A 26,481-nucleotide genomic window follows, 5' to 3' on the forward strand; every position below is an offset into this window, starting at 1 on the left:
ATGTTGAGAGAGTCCCTTGGGAGACAGTCCTGAAGGGCAAAGGGGTCCAGGAAGGCTGGACGATCTTCAAGAAGGAAGTCTTAAAGGCGCAGGAGCAGGCTGTCCCTGTACGCCGTAAGAAGAACGGGTGGGGAAGACGACCGGCCTGGCTGAACGGGGAGCTCTTGCTGGGACTCAGGAAAAAAAGGAGAGTTTACCACTTGTGGAAGAAGGGGCAGGCGACTCAAGAAGAGTACAGGGATCTCGTTAGGTCATGCAGAGAGGAAATGAGAAAGGGAAAAGCCCAGCTAGAACCCAATCTGGCCGGTGTCGTTAGAGACAACAAAAAAAGTTCTTACAAATATATTAATGACAAGAAGAGAGCCAAGGAGAATCTCCATCCTTTATTGGATGCGGGGGGGAACATTGTCACCGAGGATGAGGAAAAGGCTGAGGTACTCAATGCCTTCTTTGCCTCAGTCTTTAACAGGCAGACCAGTTATCCTCAGGGTACTCGGCCCCCTGAGCTGGAAGACAGGGACGGCGAGCAGGATGAACCCCCCATAATCCAAGAGGAAGCAGTCAACGACCTGCTACGCCACCTGGATGCTCACAAGTCTATGGGGCCAGATGGGATCCACCCGAGAGTGCCAAGGGAGCTGGCGGAGGTGCTCGCCAAGCTGCTCTCCATCATTTATCAGCAGTCCTGGTTAACGGGGGAGGTCCCGGACGACTGGAGGCTTGCCAATGTGACGCCCATCTACAAGAAGGGCTGGAAGGAGGATCCGGGGAACTACAGGCCTGTCAGCCTGACCTCGGTGCCGGGGAAGATTATGGAGCGGTTCATCTTGAGGGCGCTCACAAGGCATGAGCGGGACAACCAGGGGATCAGGCCCAGACAGCATGGGTTCATGAGAGGCAGGTCCTGCTTGACCAACCTGATCTCCTTCTATGACCAGGTGACCCGCCTAGTGGATGAGGGAAAGGCTGTGGATGTGGTCTACCTGGACTTCAGTAAGGCCTTTGACACCGTCTCCCACAGCATTCTTCTAGAGAAGCTGGTGGCTCACGGTTTAGACAGGTGGACTCTGCGCTGGGTAAAAGACTGGCTGGACGGCCGGGCCCAGAGAGTTGTGGTGAATGGAGTTAAATCCAGTTGGCGGCCGGTCACGAGCGGTGTTCCCCAGGGCTCAGTTTTGGGGCCGGTCTTGTTCAATATCTTTATCAATGATCTGGATGAGGGGATCGAGTGCACCCTCAGTAAGTTTGCAGATGACACCAAGTTGGGCAGGAGTGTTGATCTGCTCGAGGGTAGGAAGGCTCTGCAGAGGGACCTGGGGAGGCTGGATCGATGGGCCCAGACCAATTGTATGAGGTTCAACAAGGACAAGTGCCGGGTCCTGCACTTCGTCCACAACAACCCCATGCAGCGCTACAGGCTTGGGGAAGAGTGGCTGGAAAGCTGCCTGGCAGAAAAGGACCTGGGGGTGTCAGTCAACAGCCAGCTGAATATGAGCTGACAGTGTGCCCAGGCGGCCAAGAAGGCCAATGGCATCCTGGCCTGTATCAGAAATAGTGTGGCCAGCAGGAGCAGGGAAGTGATCGTGCCCCTGTACTCGGCACTGATGAGGCCACACCTCAAATACTGTGTTCAGTTTTGGGCCCCTCACTACAAGAAAGACATCGAGGTGCTGGAGCGTGTCCAGAGAAGGGCTACGAGGCTGGTGAGGGGTCTGGAGAACAAGTCTGATGAGGAGCGGCTGAGGGAACTGGGACTGTTCAGCCTGGAGAAAAGGAGGCTCAGGGGAGACCTCATCGCTCTCTACAACTACCTGAAAGGAGGTTGTAGCCAGGTGGGTGTCGGTCTCTTCTCCCAAGTAACTAGCGATAGGACAAAAGGAAATGGCCTCAAGTTGCGGCAGGGGAGGTTTAGATTGGATGTGAGGAAAAATGTCTTTACTGAAAGAGTGGTTAAACATTGGAACAGGCTGCCCAGGGAAGTGGTTGAGTCCCCATCCCTGGAGGTATTTAAAAGATGTGTAGATGCGGCACTTAGGGACATGGTTTAGTGGGCATGGCGGTGTTGGGTTGATGGTTGGACTCGATGATCTTAGAGGTTTTTTCCAACCTCAATGATTCTATGATTCTATGAAAGCAAGGGAAGTCAGATATGCAGGCCAGGCAAATCCTAACCAGTGCCAACTGAAATGAAACTTCTTGAAAGTTAACTGACCTGCAATGTTGGTGAGCATTATCTGCGTTTAACCATGAAGTCTGAGTTCCCTTCTAGGCTTAATCGGTGCCCTTCACTATGCTCTAAAAATATGCAAATCCATAACACAACGCAGGAGTAAAGTTCAAACACTCTGAACAACAGGTTGGGTCAATTTATATCCTGCATTATATACTGCAAATAGTTGTCATCCATGAGAATGACCAGAAGCATGACTAGTGAAAATGAATACCAATCTTGAAATATCTATTTAAGCCAAGACTCCGTTAATGAAGTACTATTTCAGAAGTGAATGCATACCAAGTATAATTGTCGATGGCTTCCTGCACATTTCTCTCAAAAACTGCTGGAAGAGACTCTCCACTTTTTCCAGAAAGACACTTATTTGTGGAACCTCTGGACAGTCCCTTCCTATAAACACAGAAACATACCATTCCATAATATTAAATAAGGTTAACTCACACCTCCACTGGAGAAAAAAAAAAAGATGACAACAACTCTGTTGAATTTTTCAATCCTATCCATGAACAAAAACATTTGCTTGAAACAAACTACCTTGTTTTAAAATAGTTTTTATTTACTTTACACAGGTATTTTTCAGAAAAATGTACATTTGAGACTTATTTTACTCCACAGGCATTCTCCTTCAATTTTGCACTTTAAAATTTGCTCGAAGCGCACACAAACGCAGCAGCACCTCACTATTGCAGGAGCAGAGCAAAGGCACAAACCAGCAATTGTCCATACAATAGTTATTTAGTTATGTGTTTCTGTTCAATCATTAACATAGAGTCCACTTTCTCAGATGTGTCTCTGCATAAAAAGAAGTTACAGATATGGTGCCAAGCAAACAGTGGTCTTTACTAAAACTATGAACTCTCAACTTGGCTGTTTTAAGTAAACCGAGATATTAGTACATCGGGAAACATGGGCATATTCTCAACACACTCACAGGCCACAAAGCATCAGTTCTCCCAGTACCAAAGACTCCTTAACACTACCTTAAAAACCAAGCCACAAACTTTCTAGTATTATGCCTTTCCAGCATCCGAAATGCTAGAGCTTGTCTTTTTTGGTTCTCCAAATACCCGAACACATGCTCAAACTTTAAAACCATCTCTTAGAAACCACACAGATGAATATTAAGATACAGTAAGGCAGAGAAATGCCTGCACTTTTATTGCTAGCCTTAAAAGAATGCCTTTTAATGAAGAGACTTTTTTTTCTTTAAACAGAAACTGTTTGTAATCCCACATTTCTATAATCCCACTAAGTCTGTCATTAATATGTAAACCAGTCTCTTCAGAATATGTACAGATGTATCAGTGTTCCTCAGAAACACTTTTACAGCAAGAGATTACTTCATCTGTGGAAGTTCCTATTTTCATCCCATAAAATCCTCAGGTCATAACCGCGAATAGCAGCACGATTGCATCAAAGTACATTTGTGAATGAGTAACTGTAAGGAAACAGCTCACAGCTCAAGAATTTTCTTGATTTCTTTAGCCAAGAACTGTAGATTGGCCCTGCAACAGTTAGAATTGCTCTGCCTTCTTCCTATCCTTTCTGATATTTATCTTGCCTTTACACAGATTACAAAGATACATACTCATCACACATCCTACTCCTATGCCTTGGCTAAGAAGCCACCAAAAACCTACCACAAGTTTAAACTTCTCATCAGGGAAGACCTTGAATTGCAAATTCTTGGAGGCTGGTACAACAGCAGTAGAAAGTATCTCTATGTGTTTGCTTTAAATTTCCTCCCTCTTCCCTAGGCATCTGCTTTTGGCCACTGTCAGAACCAAGAGGCCCTATGAAAAGTGGTACAGTCCAGTCCCGTGAAAACTTCCATTTTGTCATAACACCAAGAGCTATCTCCCAGGCAATAACAGTGAGCTCACAGCCCATCTTCTACGTGGAAAGCCAGTTCCTTCTGTTCACGTACATCCCCCTCTGCCATTTATTTGCCACATTATCGCCCAGTCTTACAAGGTCCTCCTCGATTTTTTTTCATTGCTGACCCTTGTCCTTAGTAATTTTCCATAGCTTAATATCGCCACCAAGCCTTCTCACTTCACTGCTCACCCCTTTATCTGGTCAACTAGCTTGAACTGCCCATGACAGATCCCTATGAAACACCACTGGAGGAGGAAACCATTTACTGCTACCCTCTGTTTCCTACTGTAGTTATTTGCCTGTGCAAGAACCCTTTCCTCTTGTATTCCAGCTGCTTCATTTACCCGACAGACTTTTGGCAACCTATGCTAACCACACTGATTGGATCTCCTATATCTGTAAGGCTTTCTGACTTCTCAAGGAACCCCAGGCAGGGTTTTCTTGTGGCTTTGAAGGAAACCTGAACTTACAAACATGAAAAAACAGAAATACCACCAATAAAATTTCACGGACTTTCCTCTGTGAAAGAAAGCATATGCATTATACTGAATGGCATAATACATGATGTGAGATGGAGCAAAAAAGTGTTTCTGCCGCATCGTTTCGCTGCATGCCATGGTACTACGCCTCCTGGCTCCTTGGACCACATGCCATTAGAAGATGAGCCACGAAACGATTGCAATAAAATAAAACAAAAGGAAAAACCCCTCCCAGCACATCCATAGCACACTTCCCCAGCGCTGGCAAGGGAACACCAGGGACTGCAGCAGCCAGCACCCGACTGCTCTCCAGCCCTAACCGAACTCTCTGCAATTGCAGGCATTAAATGATGACGGTACAAAATCATAACGCTGTCCGCCTACGCCAGCCAGTGCTTCAGCCGCCCCGGGAGGGTTCGCAAGCCGGCCCCGGCCACCTCCCTGCGGCAGGCGGCAGCCCCCCGCAACCAGGCAAGAACCGGGGCGCAGCCCCCCCCGGCCCGGCCGCCCACACTCACCCCACGACGAAGAGCCCCCGGCCGCTGCAGCAGCCGCCCGGCGGGCCGGCGCCCCGCGCCCCGCGCATGGGGGGCGCGGGGGGACGGCAGCGGCGCGGCAGGGGCCCGCGGGCGGCCCCTCGCACCGCCCCCGGCCGCTGCAGGGCGGCGGCGGAGGAGGCCGAAGACGAGGAGGAGGCCCGGCAGCGCCCGCCCGCAGCGCCTCGCCTCCCCCGCCCTGCCCTCGCCCCGCGGGCGGGCAGCGCGGCGCGGCTCGGCTCGGCCGCGGGTTCACCCGCGCCCCGGGGGCAAGGGCTGGGCCCCCCCAGGGCTCCCGACCCAAAAGGGCGCCCGCAAAAATAAGCCTCAGCCTGAACGGGAGGGGTGCACATCTCCCCCACCTCTCGGCTCTGAACACACAGCCAAGACAGGCTCATTTAGGGCCCTTCTGCCCAGAGAGGGTTTCCCTCGCCTTTAGAGGTGATAAAAAAGTTACGCGGTGCTGGACAACGGAGTAAGAATTTTCCTTGTTAATTAATTGAGTTCTCCTCCAAACCATCCCCGTGCAAATCATCGATCTCCCGGAGCACGAGTGACAGGGCAGAGTACAGGCTGTCGGCTGCAGATTTACACCAGACCATTCATCTCTAGCTCCGGTGTATAAATTCTGGTGTCTACGTATGTTGCTGAAAGCCTCTCTCAGAGAAGAAAGTACATCTGCTCATAAGCAAGAAGAAAATAAGTATTCTTACTGGGAAAGAAGCAGCAAGGCAACATTAAAAATGCTGAAAATTAAGACTGAAAAAGTATGGTGTATGAAACCTCTCGCTACAGGAAAACAAACAGCAGCATTTATATGATATTTAAAGTTTCATCACAAAAAAAAACTACATGGTAAGAAAGGTGTATGAAAAATGAGAATGCATTTTCCTCTGATATTTAAAGAATTCTTGCCAAACATAGTTTTTAAAAAAGTTCCACATTCTTCTGATCCAGTAAAACATTAAGAAAGATTTTCCTTTTACGTGTGTTGTAACAACTCTCCTTGTCTTTAGCAATTGTTCTTCTGTAAGAGTAAGTTTGTCTGAAATCTCAAACACACACAGAAAAAAGCATAGTTCTTTGTCAAGCTGCACGTGTCCAACAAGCAGCTGAAGATCTAGAAGAGCAAATTATGCCCACATTAAGAAAACGCAATTTTAACTCTAAATCACTGCACATATATGCATCCATGGAATGCAACTTTTACGAACAGAACACTGTAAATCTCCAAGAACTACAACTGCACTTCCAAGAATATTTTGAACACAAAGCCAATTATTTCTCTGAAACCTTCTGAAGATTTTCTATATCTTATTTCAAACTACATACCCTGAAACTCTGTTTTGACCTAAGGGAACTGAATGCTGTACTGCTATGCAGGCTCTAAAGGGGTTTTGCTATCATCTAGCTTTTGGTCACTTCTGTCCTAAAAGACCTACCCACACATGTACAAAAATAGTCTTTAAGAGTATTTTGCTATTTTTTTTTCTGTTTTCTAATCTGCTAGAACAAATAAGAATGAAGGCAACACACTGCCTAACAAAGGGCCAAGACCACGCACCCCTACATAAAGTCCAAGCAGGCAAGCTTTGCAGCAGAGATTTACACTATCAGTCCAGGGACAACGCGTATTTGCAGACTTCTCTCATTCACATATGCAAGCAGCAGAGGATGCCAAGCAAAAATGCAGATACAAAGTTATCAGTCACTTATTTTTTTAATCCTTGTGTCGAGGGTAATGATTACGGATGTAACATAACTAATTATCCTACAAAACCACTACCACGACAAAGACTGACATCCACAGTAATTGTCTGTGTCCCAGCTGACTGGTGCGGTCACCTCAGCTTCCTCCCCCTTCAATACACCTTACAACTTACACTTCAAAACATTAAAAAAAAAAAAAAAGTACATTTCCATGGTGGCCGAACTCCAGTTTTGTGTTACCTCCAGAAGCACAAAACATTGAAGGCAGCACTGGCTGTTACTTCAGCTCAACAAAACGTATCAGAGGGGGAACACGTTAGCACAAACATGGCAGTGGGATAGCTTTTTCTGGCTGAAAAAGTAAAAAGAAGCACATTCACAGCGTGGACAACTGAAAGCAAAAAGAAGAGAGAAACCCTGTAATCTTTTCCCTAAATCCCCAAATCTTGTGGGACAGCCATTTCCAATAACAGGTTATTAATAAATAGGCATATAACAATGAAGCGTGTTTAAAATAGTTCTACTGCATGTAATTTGTTTCCTTTAAAAACAACATTCACAGCACAGAGCCAATGCACAAAAATAATCCTATACTAGGCTGAATTAACCTCAATCAAATTGTTGGGCATGCTGTTTACTTCAGACCACTCTAAGTCACTACATTTCCTTACAGGAGAGAAAATAACAGTCTCAAACAAAACTGTGTCAAAACAAAGGAAAATACAAGGCGGCTCGTGAGTTTGAATGATGTGAAAAAAGGATCTTGACTGAAATAGAGCAAAATAAGAACACAGGAAAGAGAGAAAAAAGAGAAATAAAACAGGAAGAGAGAAGGCCTGAGTAAATGAAGCAGCTTGTGTCTTCAGTCAAATTTTAAGATCTTTGTTTTGTATTTGTTTATTGTAAAGGGGCACGGGGGGGGTAGAGCCTCCTGGGCAGTAAAACAGTCTTAAATTTGGTCCATCTTACACTTATATATTCACTGCAAGACATGCAAGAAACATTTGATTTTTCTCCCCTCTTTCCTGAAGCAACACACAAAATTTGCCTAGTTGCTTACATCAAAAAGGATAAATATAATAAGCCAGCTAAGCACAGAAGTTTCACAGTTGCATTTAAAGGTCAAACTGTGCTCCAGAAGCCTTTATAGCATCAACCTCAGAATGCAATGCAGAGTAAGACAGCCCTTTGGTCTACATTAAGAAGAAAAGAAGGAGGCGTCAGATACAAGGAAAAGTAGACTAAACAAGAAGAAAAAGTGAGCCTGTATGCACAAAGAGCTTAAATTAAAAAAAAAAAAAAATCAGAGCTTCAGGTTTCCTTTTCCATTACAAGTCAGGAAAAACATGTCCCATCACACATGAAGGGCTTGATATGAAGGCATAACAGAAATTTAAAAGAGAAGTTCCAGGCTTAGGAGAACACAAAGGCAAGAGAAATGATGAATATGGAAAGAGAAATGTTTTGAGGTTCATTGAAAAAAAGGAAGATAAGGATATGAAGGAAGAGACCTAACATGAGATGCACAAGCCATTACCTTGCATGGGGTCTTAAAGACAAAGAGCTGGAAGGTGGTACGTGAGGTCAGAGTTCTGAAGGGGGATAGGATGTATGATGTCATCAGTAGCAGATTATTTTCACAGCTAATTTGAAACATAATTAAAGAGGATGAAAATCAGAAACGCTAGATAGAAAGGTGTCCTCCAAAGTCAGGAAGAAAAGTTGAAATGGAAATAAACAACAGACTTTGAAAGACCTCCCCTTTCTGCTCCAGAAGCCCTGCAGTGTGACATCCTTCAAGGGTTGCGTGCAATTCACCTCATCTCTCCCCTTTAAAAAGAAGAGGACGTAAAACATCTCATGTTTTACAAAGGTTTACCTCATGTTTTACAAATTTTGGCCTTGGAACATAGGTTTTAGCCTTGGGAGTTCCTTCCACCACCTCTATGTACTCAAATGCACATACAAAGTCTTTTATTTTGGTCACTCCTAGCTGCAATAGTTACCTAAGTAATGCAAGAGCGTAAGAAATGTCCTACTGGATCAAAACGATACTCCATTTACTCCAATATTTTGTGTGACAGCAGCAACAGGACATACTATTTAGGGGAAGCACATAAATCTGGCCATCATCTATAGTGTATTTCATCCTTCTCTAGCAGTATCCGCTATCATGGGTTAACAGATATTGAGAAAGTACATCCCTGCCCAGTCCTTTCACATCCTTTTGGGACTTCTTGTCCATCATTTTCCTGAGAACATTTCTGAACCTGCTGGTACTATTTGCCTCTACAACATCCTGTTGCAACAAATTCCAGAAGTTACTGCCCATTCTGTAAAAAAAAAACAAACAAAAAAACCAACCCCCCAAAAAAACCCAACCAAAACCAAACAAACACACATCCCCCAAAAAAAACCCAAAAAAACAAACTGTATCTTTTCCCCTAAATTGTTTGACTAATCTACTAGTTTTCCACGCATGTCCTCTAATTCTAGTATTGCAGCATCTCATGAGTAACAGGTTCTCGTCCTGGTTGTCCATCACGCTACATCCACAGTTCCTCAAGCATCACACCTGTAGCAACCACGTCCTGAGCCACCTCCTCCTCTCAAAACTAGCGAGTTTGACTTCATAATCTCTCTTCTGAAGGCAGGTGGTTATTCCCCCCCCAACACATCCCAGCTGCCTTTCTTGAGATGTGAAACCAGAACTGCAGGCAGCACACGGGATGTAGTACGCTGCAGTGAAATGGTGCTTTCCACTCTGTGCCTGATGAGGAACAAGACTTTATTGCTTTTTCTGGATACCAGCGTACACAGAGGCAATCATTCACAGAACTGTCAAAGACACTGCCAAGATCTCATTTCTGAGTCATAACTGCTAGTTTCGAGGTCAGCATTATGTAAGGTAGGTTTTGATTATTATTCCCCTAAATACATTACTTTCATTTACCCACTCTTAAGCTCATCTCCCACCTTTTCCTACATTCGCTCAGTGTAAAGACTGAGACCAAGAGTTAGATTTTGTGTAACCTTTTTGGAAGGCTTGTTTGTCATTGCAACTGCAAGAAATAGTCACTGGCCATCCCTCACACCCTACCACCAAGTTATACAAAAAACATTAGTAGGAAAAAACACAAGAGCGACTGCATTACTCTAAACCAAGTCCCTTCTTCCTCCCTTCCCACCAAGGCAATGATAATTCTATGGATAATTAATTGAGAAGGAGTATATTATTATTGTTATTATTATTACTGCTACTTCCACCACCCTAATTTGGAACTGGAGAGTGTTATAAAAGGAGATGCCAAAAGGCATTCAACCAGAGGAGTTTAGAAAAGTCAACGAACAGAGAAAAATACTAACTGTACTATCTATCATACGTGCACGAGACCTCTCTAACAGATGAGTACAGTCTATTTTGTAGCCACAGCCTCTGAAAAAAATATTTATTGCACATTGCTCCATTGCCAACAATGTATGATATCCTAATCTCTTAATAAAGCTGCTGCCTTGTTGTCAAAGAGAATTCATTTTCTCAGATCTCCCATCTTCTTTACATATTCTTTTCTATTTTGGAAACATGATTTGTAACAAATGTAAATATACCACATACATCATACTCTCATAACATGATATGCTTTATCTTATAACCTGACATTACTCATTTCATTCATATTCTCACTTTCTGCTGGTTGTTCCATCCCACAGTTAGTTTGTAAAACCAAGAGATAACTATTATTTGTATGACAGACTTATAGAAAACTTGGATATGAGCGAGATTATAAAAAAATCCAAATATAAGCTCTCTTTAGCATAAACATATACATCTGTGAGAAGAAATTGATTTTAAAATCACACCATCCTTTCTTACACTGGTTTGGGACAATTACCATGGGAGCCTATTTCTTATTCTTCTTTGAAGTGATATAATGAACAGAAGTAGTTACTTCACAAATCCACCCTGCTTAAAAATTCCTCTGTAAAGGATTACTGTCAACACAGTGCCCACCTTTCAGGAGCAGTTTCAGGGAAGTGAATAGACCACTCCTGGTCACTATCTTGTTCACAGAGCAGAACACACAAACTTCATTACAAACGACTGAGTCATCATCACTGCACAAAAGGACCCTTCCACACGTCCCCCAGCTGCTTTCTGCATCAATGACGAACAATATTCCAGGCACGCAATGCAGCATTGTAGCTGAACATTTATACCACAGAAAGCACAAAGCTCATAGGAAATACACACACCCTCTTCCCTCTAGGTGAGATAGTCATCCGTCCAACTTGGTTGCGGTCGACCGTGGTTCACTCTCCTTGTAATGCTTGACAAGACAGATGTTTGTTTACTTATTTTTTTCAAACAGACTCAGAGGACCTTTAAGAAGATAAGAGCACTTTCACCCTCTTGTAACAACTTCAATGACCACAAACTGACAGACAGTACTGAACATCGTTGGCAGATCCTAGAGGAGGTGTATCTGAAGACTCTGCTGTAGCAACAGTGCTCAGGGCTGAGCATACTTAGATGTGGTTAATACAACAGCACCGAATTCTTCCTTCAGCAGTCTGGACCTTTTATGAGACAGATCCAGTGACTTTTACAACTGTGGAAAGCACTCAGTTTGGCTCAGCCTTTAATTAATTATTGTGGCAATACAAAGGAAATCAAGGTAGGTGACAACAATGCCTGTTCCTGCTTACAATCCCTATTCTTCAGCTTTCTCAAAGTTAAGACAATTGTGGCATATATTGAAAAGTCATCTCTGGAATAGTTTAGCTGAGGTAACCCCAGTAGGTGCACAGTAAATGACGCAGAATCATGAGAAATTTAATAGATCTTTCATCCAGCCTTCGGCAGAAAATTAAGACAGCTATAATATCCATTTTGCCTGTTTGCTTAGAAATGACATGGCTCAATGAGGGGAGAAAAAAAATCTGCCATGGAAGGGGAGGTATAGCAAACATTTACCTTCTAAGCTTCCAGCAACCCATCTTTATCAATATCATTACTGAACATGCCAGAGGCTGTGTAGCAGACTTGACAGCTAGCAAAGATACACCCAAAGATAGCACACATCATTGTTGATGAGTGTCACTCCAGACCCAGAGATGGTTTTCATTTTGCTCTCTTACCTATTAACAAGCATTGTCAAAAGCATTTCAGTGCTTTCAGTCATCTTGCTCATTGTTCAAGGAAGTATTGACTTCATCTGAAGCTTGAAAATAAGAACCTTTATCAGAGTTTTTCTACTGTTAGCCTTTTATTGTACACCTGATTGGGCCCTTCCTTTTTCAGAAATGGCACTTACTATCTTTGAATCTATATATGGGTTACTGATGCTTTGATGATTAGATTGCCCTGGGAGCATGCATACAGTTGAGTATGCACTCAGTATGCAACAGTGAGTTTTCAGGTGACAATCTTTTTGATCTGACCAAATCAACATAATTTGCCACAATGTAAAGTTCTTCATATGTAGCTAAAAATCTTTTCCTAAATAATCATAAAAGCCACACTTGGTTCTAAAACAAGATAGCTTTAGAATACACTACCTTCAGCTCCAGAGAGGAGGTAAACTTGAAAGACTTTGCCAAAGGAATGTCATTGCTCATCAGTGCAACGCAGCTGATCAATATACATCCTCATTATCTCATGGTAACACTGCAGTGACTATGTTCTAGGCAGGCAAATGGCCTCCAAGAAGGCTATGATTTGATCTTGTATCTCAGTTTGGGGTAACAATTGCATAATGGCTAGAGCTGGGGGGGGGGGGGGGGGGGGGGGAATCTCGGCCAGCAGAAGAGCCCACTGCAGCTCAGAACCACCACTCTTCTTTGCCTCCAGGTAGCAACAGGTTGTCTCAGAACCTAAATCCCAGAGCACAGAGGTTCCTCGGTGCTTCCCCACATCACCATCTGCAGCTTGTTAGTCCTCTGTGGCAGCCTTCTGCACACAGTATTCACTAGCTGCACTCAAAATCACCTCTTTTACCCAAGACCTGCTTCTCCTTAGGGTTAAGGTCTCCACTTGATATTGCATCTGGAGGGAAGAAAAATCAAAAATAAGTGAACACAACTTTCTTTTAAACCACTGACAACACATATAGCAGTGTACATGTAATATCTTCCTGCATCTTCAGGGCTACTTCTAAAGAGGTGGAATAAGGGAAAAACAGGCCATAATGTTTAATACACAAATAAGACTCTACATTGCACTGGTGAAGCCCCACCTCAAGTACTGCGTGCAGTTCTGGGTGCCTCAATATAAGAAGGACATCAAACTATCAGATTGTGTCCAGAGGAGGGCGACTAAGATGGTGAAAGGTCTCAAAGGCAAGACTTATGAGCAGCGGCTGAAGTCACTTGGTTTGTTCAGCTTGGAGAAGAGAAGGCTGAGAGGTGACCTCATCACAGTCTACAACTTCCTCAAGGGGGGCAGCGTCTCCTCTCTCTGGTGACCAGCGATAGGACACGTGGAAATGGTATGAAGCTGCGTCAGGGGAAGTGCAAATCGGACATTAGGAAAAGGTTCTTCACTGAGGGGTGGTCAGTCACAGGTCAGTGGAACAGGCTCCCCAGGGAAGTGGTCAAGGCACCAAGCCTATTGGAATTCAAGGAGCGTCTGGATGACGCTCTTAGTCATATGGTTTAGTTTTAGGTAGTCCTGCGAGGAGCAGGGAGTTGGACTTGATGATCCTTATGCATCCCTTCCAACTTGAGATATTCCATGATTCTAAGAATAATACCCTGTACATACAACACAGCATCTTAAGTGGATATTTATACTACACAGACTTAAGTGCAATGCCTAATATTAGGCATTTTCATATTGAATCCTGAAATAGATTTAAGGTTTTTGCAACCATGATTTGTGTTGAGTTCTGCTCCTATCTTTACAAGACAGAGTAACAATAAACTGTTCCGATTTTAAAGCTAGGCTTAGTTCTTTAAACTATGTGTATATAGTAAATTTATTCTTCTACAAATTTTGAATATATTTCAAAATTATAAAGCCTTTAAGATGGCATGAGCTTGCTGAGTATTATATTTTTTTAATCTATTTCTAACCTTGGTTCACTGTGAAAATGGAAACACAACTATAATACTTGGTTCTAGGAAATATAAACAATTTCTGAGAATAAGATATGCATATTAAGTATCTCTTCTATTTATAGAAGTAAATCTGACTTTTTAATATAAATTATGAATTAACATTAAGAAAAATACTATCATCTTAATTAACTGCAATAATAAAGAATGCTAATTAGTGTCTTCGAGAAGGTGTTTTATTTCTTTGGATCTGATAGGAGGCATTTACTGCTGCAGGATCAAATGTCTGTGAACAGACAGGGAGGGAGTAGGACCCTAACAAAACACTTGGAAGTGGTCCACGAGACTTTCCCTTTATATTCTTGTTACTGGTGTACATTTGGAAATTCAGTTAATATCTTTTCATAACAGACTTCTTTCATCAGCATAACATCAAAGAGATCAGAACAACTTTCATTTCAAGCAAGGAAGTTGTTTAAGTCTCTGTTTTAAATACCTTACAAAATTTTGCAGTGAGGTCAAGATATTGAGTTTATAATGTTAAAAAAAAAATAATACGTATAGCCACTGCATCTAGTCTGCTTTTCACATGATGAAAGCTGTACTTTCACTTTTGTTCACTTAAACTACCAGATAATGTTTAATATGCTATTTCATCTCCTAGGTTGCCAATAATACTCAGTATCAAACCAGCGAGTGCTCCAAGACTCTGCCAAAATATTACACTGCAGAAGCCTCTCCCTCCAATTCTGTAGCCATTAGTAACAAAAATAAGGATACAATTGAAATGCTGCCAGTACTGCATACACAGCTCTTCCAGTGCTCATCTCAAGTGCTAATCAACCTTGCAGTAAGTTCCCAGAGCAGCATGTCCTTATTTCAGTGTTTTTCTTTCATATCAGGAGGCATTAAAGAGCATATTTCATACATTTTAGAGCACAAGTGCTCAGTATGTAAATATGCTGAAATAGAGGTGTATCAGCCAGAGCAGAGGGATTACATGCTGATGATGGACAGTGTTCAGTTAGGCAATCTCCTGCTGCACATCCATGAGAAATCCCTCATGCACACTGCCACTTTCTGATTATTAAGAAGAGCCATTGAGTCACTGTGCTAATCCTCTATTCCTTGCTGGCTGCAGCCTGTGGGACACGATGCCACTACATCACCCAGCAGCTAACCAGCTTTCACCTCACATTAGGACCTATGAACTGAACAAACATGCACAGCAGCATTCAAGCTGTATGTCCATAAACAGGTCAACAGACAAAGGCATTTCTTTTTAACATAGGGGGGAAAAATGATGCACACTTTAATTTCAGGTTATAGAAAGATAATAAAGAAACCAAAATTAAATTCAAGCGTTGAACAATGCATTAAAACCTCTGGTGACTGTTGAGATAAGAAGATGGTTTTAGACAGTAGATAGAAAAACAGCAACCAACCTATTCAGAAGAATCTACATGGCCAAAAGATGTATTTTAAAGACTATTAGGAGTTCAGCACACCTAGTCAGGAGCGGGAAGAGTAAGGATATAAAAACTATCACTCATTCAGGAAGTCCTGGTTTCAGCTGGGATAGAGTTAATTTTCTTCCTAGTAGCTGGTACAGTGCTGTGTTTTGGATTTAGTATGAGAATAATGTTGATAACACACTGATGTTTTAGTTGTTGCTAAGTAGTGCTTACGCTAGCCAAGGACTTCTCAGCTTCCCATGCTCTACCGACTGAGAAGGCTGGAGGTGCACAAGAAGCTGGGAGGGGGCACAGCCAGGACAGCTGACCCAAACTGGCCAAAGGGACATTCCATACCTCGTGCTCAGTACATAAACTGGGGAAAGCTGGCCGGGGGGGCCACTGCTCGGGGACTGTCTGGGCATCGGTCGGCAGGTGGTGAGCAATTGCACTGTGCATCACTTGTTTTGTATATTATTATTACTATTTTATTCAATTTCAATTACTAAACTGTCTTTATCTCAACCCACGAGTTTTCTCTCTTTCATTCTTCCAATTCTCTCCCCCATCCCACCGGGGAGGGGGGGGGGGGGAGTGAGCGAGCGGCTGTGTGGTGCTCAGTTGCCAACTGAGGTTAAACCACGACGGTCCTTTTTGGTGCCCAACGTGGTGCTCGAAGGGTTTGAGATAATAACAGATTAACCAGAGCGCATTAAGGAATTTATATCTGTTAACAGTTATGGGTCACAATGTTGGTTCATCTGTTCTCGATACTGGTTTGTCTGATCTGCATCATGCTCTGTTTTTTTGCTGTACATGTTAGAGATTGGTGTTGTTTTTTGCAGTTTGCTGTGGTCTGCAGTGATTAGTGATGTTTTGCCCGGGAGGTTTGTTATTAAAACACTGGCCTTGAGCTTAATCTGGTATTTGAATTTTGTACTGAAGCCATTACTGTACTTCGGGTACCACTTCGTGGAGACAATTAGCAGTTATAGTCCTTCCTCTGAGAGGTTTTTTATGGAGGAAATACAGGATGGCAGCATCGCTACCTTCTTCTACAACGTTTCCCCCTTCATTACAGTAACTTTTCTTGAACATCCTTGGGTAGTCAAGATACTTCTATTGGTATCTCTTGGGAATATTGTTTCGGTTTTGTTTAAGGTTAATAAGCAATTTAAGAACATCATCCAGAGATCTGCCCCAAGGCTGGATAGTTATGAGTGGCAGGGTGTGTGGGACAAGATGGGCAAGTACCTAGGCCAATGGGCACCCCCAGTGTTTTGGAACTTCACCCCTGAGCAAGTGCAGAATCCTGAAAAGTTAGTAGAATATTTGGAAAAAGTATGCTGTCACCCTGGCAACTCCAGAGAGGCACAGATCACTGCAACGTGCTGGGGCCTGGCCCATGCCTACCGAGCCCTGTTCAACACCATTCAGTACCCTCAAAGGGAAGAGAAGGTCTCTGGATCTGATGACAAAACGACATGCACTGCGGCCACTCAGACCCCAGCAACAGGCCCTGTGGCTGAACCAAAGAACCAGCCTGTGCCGGTATCAGTCGCCCCTGTACACAAGAAGAAATCTTGGAAGCGGAAGTCGGCTCGTTTAGTAAGGGAGGAAGAAGCTTCTTCTAAAAGGGAACAGGAGGAAGAACTGTACGAATACCCTGGAGAAGGGCCATCACGAGAACGGGAGGAGGAGAGCCGGCCGCTGACCGGGGAGGAGGAAGAGGAAGAACTCATAAACGAGGCAGTGACCACCCGATCTCTATCCCTGAGTGAGCTGCGAGATATATGAAAAGATTTCAGCCGTCGTCCAGGTGAGCATATTGTCACCTGGCTGCTCCGATGCTGGGATAATGGGGCCACTAGCCTGGAATTAGAGGGTAGGGAAGCCAAGCAGCTGGGATCCCTTTCTAGGGAAGGGGGCGTTAACAAAGCGATTGGAAAAGGGACACAAGTCCCTGTAGTGCATGTAAAAAATATGCTGGGGAAGACAGTCTGGGTTATTCCTGCCTCAGGCAAAGGTAAACCCATCCATGGGATTGCTTTTGCTCAAGGACCTGGGTGCACCTGGTGGATAATGCGGAAGGATGGGGAAGTCCGATGTGTACCTCAAGGGGATTTGATTTTGGGTGAGAATAGCCAATGAGCTGAACTATGTGATGTTAGTTGCTACATAATATTATATGCCATACCAATGATATTACAATAAGAATCACCCAGATTAATGAAGAATGAACTTCAGTGAAACCGAGCAAAGCACAGTGATGATGGAACCAGAACTGACTTCAACATGAAACAATCCAACACCACATACCATCTCCATCTTTCCTGCCCTGGAAGATTATTATGACAGATGGAACCCAAAGTCATGGACTAAATGAACTCAATGAACATTTTAGAGGGATGGCCCATAGACTAAGGGAATGATATCTGTGTGGTTTTTTGTTAAAAAATGGGAAAAGGGGTGGTGATTAATTGGAATGTATTGGAAAGTGTGGGACCTGGGCATGACGTAGATGGTATATAATAAGGGGTGGATACTGTCCTGGTTTTGGCTGGGATAGAGTTAATTTTCTTCCTAGTAGCTGGTACAGTGCTGTGTTTTGGATTTAGTATGAGAATAATGTTGATAACACACCGATGTTTTAGTTGTTGCTAAGTAGTGCTTACGCTAGCCAAGGACTTCTCAGCTTCCCATGCTCTACCGACTGAGAAGGCTGGAGGTGCACAAGAAGCTGGGAGGGGGCACAGCCAGGACAGCTGACCCAAACTGGCCAAAGGGACATTCCATACCATGTGACGTCATGCTCAGTACATAAACTGGGGAAAGCTGGCCGGGGGGGGCCACTGCTCAGGGACTGGCTGGGCATTGGTTGGCAGGTGGTGAGCAATTGCATTGTGCATCACTTGCTTTGTATATTCTTTTATTATTATTATTATTTTACTTTATTTCAATTATTAAACTGTCTTTATCTCAACCCATGAGTTTTCTTACTTTTGCTCTTCCGATTCTCTCCCCCATCCCACCAGGGGGGAGTGAGCGAGCAGCTGTGTGGTGCTTAGTTGCTGGCTGGGGTTAAACCACAACAGTTTTGAAAGGCAATGAGCAGGAGAAAGAGGAGGAATAACAATGGAGAGAACATGAAAGCCACTAGAAATAGGTTGTAAAATAGAAAGCAAGACAAAAGGTTGGGTTCCTTGTGTCACGTTTTAGTCCTTCTGTATTACCCCTTGTAGCATAATAACCTGTAATAAACAGTCCACAGGCATTTACATTTTGGTGAAGAAAATTAAAGTTCCCAGTATGCTCTTTGTAAGGATTTGGAACACAGTCATGTCATTAAAAATATTAAACTAGTCAATCAGTATGACTTCAGGCAATTGGTCACATTAAATATTTTTACCAGAATGTGTCTTCCTTGGTTACAAACCAGATATATTTTGTAAATATATGTTGAACTCTAAACATGTATTCTCTAAAACTGTACACACAGCTTGCTTGTGCCCCATCTCAGCAGCTATGCATTATTTAATGTTCTGCACTGCTTAGGTAGTTGGGACACATTTTAGTGAGTGACAAGTACAGGTTATTGAGGTAGAACTTGTTCGACCTTGACATATGTAATATGTAATCCCGTATTTTTAATCTACTAAAATTGTGAAACACTTTTATATTTGCTTCTGTTTTATTTACCAATGGACAGTTATTTGCTGACCATACAACTGAATGCTGTATTTCATTTTGCCTCACTATGAGGATTTCTGTCTGGATGAAAACACTATAATGAGTTTGTTAAACTGTCTCATTGCAAGATACCTCATTGCACTGTTCAAAGCATACTATTTAGGATTTATCCCTTACAGCTTATAGAATAAAAGCATTCCAAACTCTCTGAATGGAGTATAAAGTGTGTGTGTGTATATATATATATTTAGCAAAAATGCTAAAAAGCTTTACATGTTAATCCTCGCATAGTTCCAGAGTTTTTAAGAACTATTTAGAATGTGCTTTTGTAAAAAATACAGGGTTAAGAAAGAAAAAAAAAAATTTTAGCAATTGCTTCCTATACTGGTTACTTAAGACCTCCTCTTCAGAAGAAATTATCTGGTAAAAATAATCTGTATGCCAGCTTGTGTGCATTACGCAGATGTGTTTTAAAGTGAAGGAGTCAAAACAGCACAGAAATCCCCACCCCTATTATCCATATAGCACACATGTACACACACACACCACTTCAAAAATTTTCCGACAAGATTCTGGCAACAGCTAGAAAAGACTGGTCAGTCCCAAGTTCAGTATTTTGTGAAGACAAGAAATCTCTAATTCCTTCAGAACTTGATCAAGCTGACAGGAGCAATTTCACCACTGAGAAGACCATGAACTTCCAACAAACTACTGCAGGATCCAAGAACCTTCTACCTTATCAGAAATATTGGGGGGAAAAAAATATTGATCTGGTGCCACTATGGGCCAAAGCAAAACTGAAAAGTATAACCCCACAAACAATTGCACACTGAACTCTACACTGATGAGCAATTAAAAAAAACATTATAGACATTATAAAGTAGAATGCATTTCTAGCCCCCAACTCACAAGATTTTAGAGGAACTCACAATCACAATTAAGTGTGACAACATGGGCCCAGGGCCCTTCCTCTTCTCCTTTCCATGGTTAACGCTAGTGATCCTGCTCACCGAGCACTGGATCAGAAATAAAATTAGTTTCCTATAAACAACACAGACTAATATTAAAGGTACACAAGAATAAATTCTTAGCATCAGAAAGCAATAAAAGCACTTTGAGGAAAATTGGGATTCTTTGTTTTTAGCATTTTTTTGACATTTATTCTCTAGCTGATTAGCTACTTGCTGGAAACTTCACGAGACTTTACCAAAAACCTTTTGTTACATAAAATATTATAAAATGTTAGGAATTGTTTTTAGTTCCATCCATGTAGAGGGATACTGACTTCCATAGTACCATGTAAAATTAAAATTTACTTCTAAGCTTTTTTACACTTATTTGCAACGAAAAAAATAGACCATGGCAAACCACCACATTACTATATTTACTCCTTTAGATCAGTACAACAATGGAAATGAGCAGCTAAGTTACACTGCAATGCACTATCTAGGTTAGTATGCATTACAGCGTGAGAGAGATCTATTGCTTTTAGTGGTTAAAACAGGAGACGGAATCCGAGTTTCCATCCTCTTCTGCAGCTCATCAAGTTACTTATACCCACATTTTCAAAGTTAATCATTTTGAAGGCCAAAGCTTGAGCTACTGAGAAATAAAAGCTGGCAGTAGACAGTGACATTTTTACATGGCAGATAAAGCTACCCTTCTCATACCAAGTTCACAAACACGTTTTCCGTGTGTTAGAACTATCCTGAAAATGGGGAGCAGTGCAATTAATTTCTATAAAACATTACCCACTCCTAAACAACATAATTTAAGCCTTGTCCAATTTACCTTTAGATCAGCTAAGGGCTGCTATCTCCTCTAGTTATTGCAACATGTTAGGATAGCAATAATAATGTTTCTTAAAAAAGGAATCTATGTATCTTGGTGTCACCAGCATATTGTGGTAAGTGTAGCATAAGGCATCTTATTATCCTCCAAAGGAAGTTCATAATCTTATACAGCAGAATAAATTTTTTCAAACAACAGAATAGAAGTGGATTTTTTTCTCCATTTGAAAAAAAAGAGATGTATTCATTACCGCTCCTTCAATTTGATTAGAAGGATATGAAATCACTATGTAAATAAACAGTAAAAGTAAAACCCTACAAAGTACTGCTCTAGTTTAGCCCTACACAGTATTAGGACCAGTTGTTGGTAGTTGCGGAGCTCAGAAAATTCAGAGTACCTGGGAAACGTAGGAAGGAATCAGTGCCAGATTTTCACTATTTTGCACTCTCAATGTGTTTTGATTTCTAGCAACTTGTCAGCACTTCAGAAAAAAAATAGTAAGACATAAAATGGATTCTTTCATTTATTAACCAATTACTCCTAGTTAAATGGACATGAGCCGACAATGTGCGCTCACAGCCCAGAAGGCCAACCGTATCCTGGGCTGCATCAAAAGAAGCGTGGCCAGCAGGTTGAAGGAGGGGATTCTTCCCCTCTACTCTGCTCTGCTGAGACCCCACCTGGAGTACTGCGTCCAGCTCTGGGGCCCCCAGCATAAGAAAGACACAGACCTGTTGGAGCGGGTCCAGAAGAGGGCCACGAAAATGATCAGGGGGATGGAACACCTCTCCTCTGAAGAAAGGCTGAGAGAGTTGGGGTTGTTCAGCCTGGAGAAGAGAAGGCTCCGGGGAGACTGGATTGCGGCCTTTCAGTACTTAAAGGGGGCTTATAAGAAAGATGGGGACAAACTTTTTAGTAGGGTCTGTTGCAATAGGACAAGGGGTAATGGTTTTAAACTAAAACAGGGTAGATTCAGACTAGATCTAAGGAAGAAATTCTTTACCATGAGGGTGGTGAAGCACTGGCACATGTTGCCCAGAGAGGTGGTGGATGCCCCACCCCTGGAAACATTCAAGGTCAGGTTGGACGGGGCTCTGAGCAACCTGATTTAGTTGAAGATGTCCCTGCTCATTGCAGGGGGGTTGGACTAGCTGACCTTTAAAGGTCCCTTCCAACCCAAACTATTCTATGATTCTATGAAATTGCTATTAATGAAAGTACACCGGCCATTGACGATGTCTTCTAAAACATTTTAAACAGCAATAAAACTTGTCACAGAGGAACTTCGTTTGGGTAAGCAAAAGCTTCCTATGTGTAACTATCAATAATATAATATCGTATTCTGTAACTCACAAATTCAAATCTGAACTCTAGGCAAGGAAAACTAAAGTTTTCAATATTTAATTAAGATGCTTCTTCTAAAAGCTTAAGTGGAACCATCTAATTAAAAAATGCTAATGTGGAGGTATAGACTTTCCTCGTCAAAGTGATGTATCTTATTCCTTTCTTCTACATCTTTCTGGTTTGGTTTTGTTTTTTTGAATACAGACAATACCTTATCAGAATAAGCTTGACTGCTATGAATAAAATATTTGAAATGCCACCATGCATACAAAAGTTAGGGGGTAATTAGGGGATATCAGTTAGAAGTGTTTCAATAGCAAGCCGAAATAAGCATTTTGCTGCACACAACCGGTTTTAATGTTGTTTAATCCCAATAAAACCAATTAGTTTGTCTTGAGAGTGAATTTCATGCTTTTATTTTTTTAATGATAAAAGTCATCAGCCCTTCAACAGGAATACTGGCTCATACAGCATTATACTTGGCTTTATTTTTGGTATTAAAAAAAGAAACAAGTAGTGGGAAATTATAGGCAAACAACACTGATTTAGTTCTGGTATTGTTTATATAAAACATCAAATACCTCCTAAACAGAACTCTGTCAATACGCTTCTAACCAGATTAACCTCCCTATTCCAGAAAGGCTACTATTCTACACAAATGCAGAAAAAGTTTAAGCCTGAAAGAACTTACAATTTATTCCGAAACAAAACCAGACACATTAGATGGGAGTAGGGGGAAATAAAAGAGGTACATCTGGGAGGGTTTGTGTTCCTACTTGTACTACTTTCACAGTGTTACATAGCTTAGTTATCTGGCAGTTACAATATTTCAATTCATTTACTATTTGCTAAAATAAGTTTATAAATATCTAGGTAAAAGTATGTATTTACAAATAGGTATTTTCAACGGTTATCCAGGAAAAAACAATCTAAAGCATCTTTACATGATGCTGACATTGTGACTGGCAGTTACAGTTCAGAAAGCAGTCCTGGAGACATCATGGACTCAATGTACAGCGACAACCAAAGCCACCAACAAAACACTGGTCCACATCAGGAAGGATACTGAGACAGAAATGGAAAGCATCACTTTGCTGCTGTGTCAAACCTTATTGTGTCCACAAACAGAATACTGTGCGCAGTTCTCATCCCTGCATCTCAAGAAAGGTATACTGGAGTAAGAGAAGGGCTACAAACACGATTAAGGTAACAGAGAGCCACCTTCAGAAGGAAGGCTAAAAAGGCTGGGACTCTTGGAGAAGGCTAAAATGATGTGCCCAAGCTTTACAAATTCATAGAAGAGGTAGATAAATTAGAAGATGAACGAATAGGATTATTATACCTTGCAACACAAGAACTAGAGACACTCCTTGAAATCAGTAGATCAGTTTAAACAGGCATAAAAGAAAATCACTTTTTTTTTCCTTCCCAGAACAGAGCAGGCAGTGACTTTCAAGACATTGTTGTTACCAAAGCTCACAGAAGCAAACACCACCAGCACATTCAAAAACAGATCAGCCTCATTCACAGACATCAGGCCTGTAAACTGATTCCAAAAGGACTAAATGGGTGCCTACCTTCTAACATACCTACTTCAGTGACCCTGGACGCTGGGGAATAAGCACAATTTCTCTGCCAGGGAAGAGCCAGAGACTGATTCAGAAAGCCAGAGGACTGTCATTTAAATATCATGCTACATGAAAACCAAACTAAAAGTAGAGGTTCTAAAACCCATCTGAAAGTTTAACAGAGTACTAAAGCGATTCCAGTCCTAAAGAGTTAAAAACTTAACTTTCCAAAATCTATTCATTCCTATTGACATCTGAGAAAATATCAATGCTTTTCTGATTGTCAGTAATATCAAAGACTAGCATAGTTTAGTACTACAGAGGCAGCAATTATAGATGTTCATGTAATATATACAGTAGCCTTTTTTTGTAAGAGTACAAAATACTCCATCAGTACAGCAATGCAACTGTTACTGACTTTAGTAAGTTCTTCTGCTTTACATATACTAAGAAACCACTTTCTGCTTTACTATACCTTTGCTTCAGCAAAATACCACCAACTGAACCCTACAGCACACACACTTAACAGGTTTCTTTATCTTCAGCAAAACCTAAACATTTCCAAGGTTGAGCTTGAAGATTAAACACAGAAGCACCCAAACAAAGCCTCATACCTGTTATTGACACTTTAGATTTTTACAAGGCAGTGACTGAAATGTGTGCTTTGATGCACAGCTGCAACTTCGGGACGGACTTTGATACAACTCACACACCTGCGTGCGGTATCTTTACGACCCCTACTCGGGCTCAGCACCCCCTGCGCTCCCTCTGGACTTCGGCTGCTCTCCCTGCTGAGCCTTTCCTACGAGCCTGGGGCGTTGCTCCCCTCGGGGACGGGGCAGTTTTCTTCCGCCCGCTCGGGGCCGGGCTCCGACCTCCGTTTCCCCGGCACACGGCCGCCCGCCCCACAAGCGGGACCCCGAGCGCAGACCAGCTCTTCGCTTCTCACGGGCGCCGGAAACAGCCCCCGTACAGTCCGTCGCTTTTGCTCCTGAAGGTGCTGTTTCCTACCTCTAGCGTACCCCTGGGGGAGGGACACTCCAGCGTAGAGAGATGTCCACTACCTCTCGGGACACGCACAGGCGGAAAAGGCTGGGTGGGGGGGAGCCCCACAGGAGAAAGGGGTGCACACCCTCCACACATTCCCCCCCACCCCCCGCCCCGGTTTCAGGGGGCACGCACTCACGCGGGGCGCCGCGGGCTGCAGGCTGCCTCCTCGGCGTCGCTCTCCGCCGCCGCCTCCTCCCCGATGTCGGGCAGGGTGACGAGCAGGGCCCTGGCGCCCGCCCGCCCCCCGGGCTCCTTGTCCGCCGCGGCGGCTGCCGGGCGCGGGGGGCGGCCGCCCGCTCCCCCCGGCGGCACCGCCCTGCCCGGGCCGCAGCCCCCGCCGCACGGGGGGCGCGGGCTGGGGGGCGGCGGGGCGCGGGGGCCGGGCGCGGCGGGGGCGCGGCGTAGCTTGGCGAGGAGGGCGCCCAGGTCCAGCGCCGCCACCTTCATGGCTGCGGGGCGGGAGCCCCCTCCCGCCCTCGCGAGCCCGGGCGGGGGCGGCCGGCGGCTCTCCCGGCCGGCGGCTCTCCCGGCCGGCGGCTGCCCGGCCCCGCGGGCGTTGCTAGGCTAAACAAACCCCGCCGAGCCACGCACCGCCCTCGGCGGGGTGCAAAAAGCCTGCGAGCCGCCAACAGCCTACCCGCCCGAGAGTCATACGGGAGCGTAGGGCAGTAACCTGTTGCAGCCTGCGAGTTCAGGAAATAAAGCGCGGCACTTTCCCTTTAGTTAAAATCCCGTCTAATATTAAGGGGCAGAAACCAACTCCACCTGCCAGCGTCGCAGGGCCGCGCTTCACACCCTTCCTTTGCGCGGCGCACGCATTTGTGGGCAGAAAGGGTTTAACAGAAACGGGGAGCGAGATCGACCCAATCCCGTACAGCTTCTTACCCCACGTCAGGCGACCGCAGAAGGGAGCTGTGAAGAGCAACAGCCCACGTGCAAAGATGCTACCAGCAATCCCAGGCAGCTTGGAGAGCAGTAGAGGGTGTCAGGATCGAAGACCTTTCTCTCCTTTGCTACAAATACCAGGCAGCTGGAGGCAGATGAGTGGGGGCCAGGGCAAATACCGCGCTAGCTTCGCAACGTAGGGTTGTCTGTCTGGATGGAGAGAAGGGTGGTCGTGCCAGCAGCCGTTTGGGGACACTGTAATGGCTGGTATTATGGACAGGGCAAACATTGTGTCAACTCAGAATATGGCAGGTGGCATGGCCCTTGGCAGCGTTCAAAAGAACAGCACGGGCTGAAAGACCGTACAGTTCCTTTATATGTATGAGCCCTGGATCATAGGTCAAGCAACTAGTTCCACCATCAACTCCAAGCTGGCAGCTGCTAGTAGATGACAACCAAGGATACAAAGTGGGAAATTTTATCCCTGCCTTGACTTCCTAGCGCATCAAGGAGTGCCATGAACTGGCAGGGTGGGGCACACACGTCACCAAGTACAGGACTGAAATTTGAAATGGATATTCTTGGCCTTTTTTCTTAAAAACTGAAATAAGTATGTTTGACTAAACCTTAGGGAATAGGCCCACATAAACCCAACAGCAGCACGGTCTGCGCTTATTCCTCACGATGCCAAAAAGCCTTGACTGCGCCACAGTGAAAGTAGCATAATTGAGCACGTTGGTGTGTAGTATATTTATCTCAGCTGCAGCCCTGAAGCAACCCTGCATGAAGACCTGGAATAGAACCCAT

General features: G+C 43.7%; 1 protein-coding gene across 5 annotated transcripts in view; it reads right to left on the minus strand.

The window, feature by feature from the left end:
- FAM149A (family with sequence similarity 149 member A) overlaps positions 1-25,236 on the minus strand; it is a 42,425-nt gene extending 17,189 nt beyond the window's left edge. For 2 of the 5 annotated variants that reach the window (XM_076336369.1, XM_076336368.1), the window contains exons 1-2: positions 24,926-25,236; positions 2,513-2,623 (exon numbers count right to left, since the gene is read on the minus strand). In XM_076336369.1, coding sequence (XP_076192484.1) covers positions 2,513-2,623; positions 24,926-25,236 — 422 coding nt within the window. Of the gene's footprint in view, positions 1-2,512; positions 2,624-5,108; positions 5,172-24,921 lie in introns of those variants that run through there. The other 3 variants (XM_076336372.1, XM_076336370.1, XM_076336371.1) reach the window with 3 other exon arrangements.
- Positions 25,237-26,481: the final 1,245 nt, after the last annotated feature.

This window comes from Aptenodytes patagonicus, chromosome 4, assembly GCF_965638725.1.
Source record: "Aptenodytes patagonicus chromosome 4, bAptPat1.pri.cur, whole genome shotgun sequence".
In the NCBI taxonomy this organism is placed as follows: Eukaryota; Metazoa; Chordata; class Aves; order Sphenisciformes; family Spheniscidae; genus Aptenodytes; species Aptenodytes patagonicus.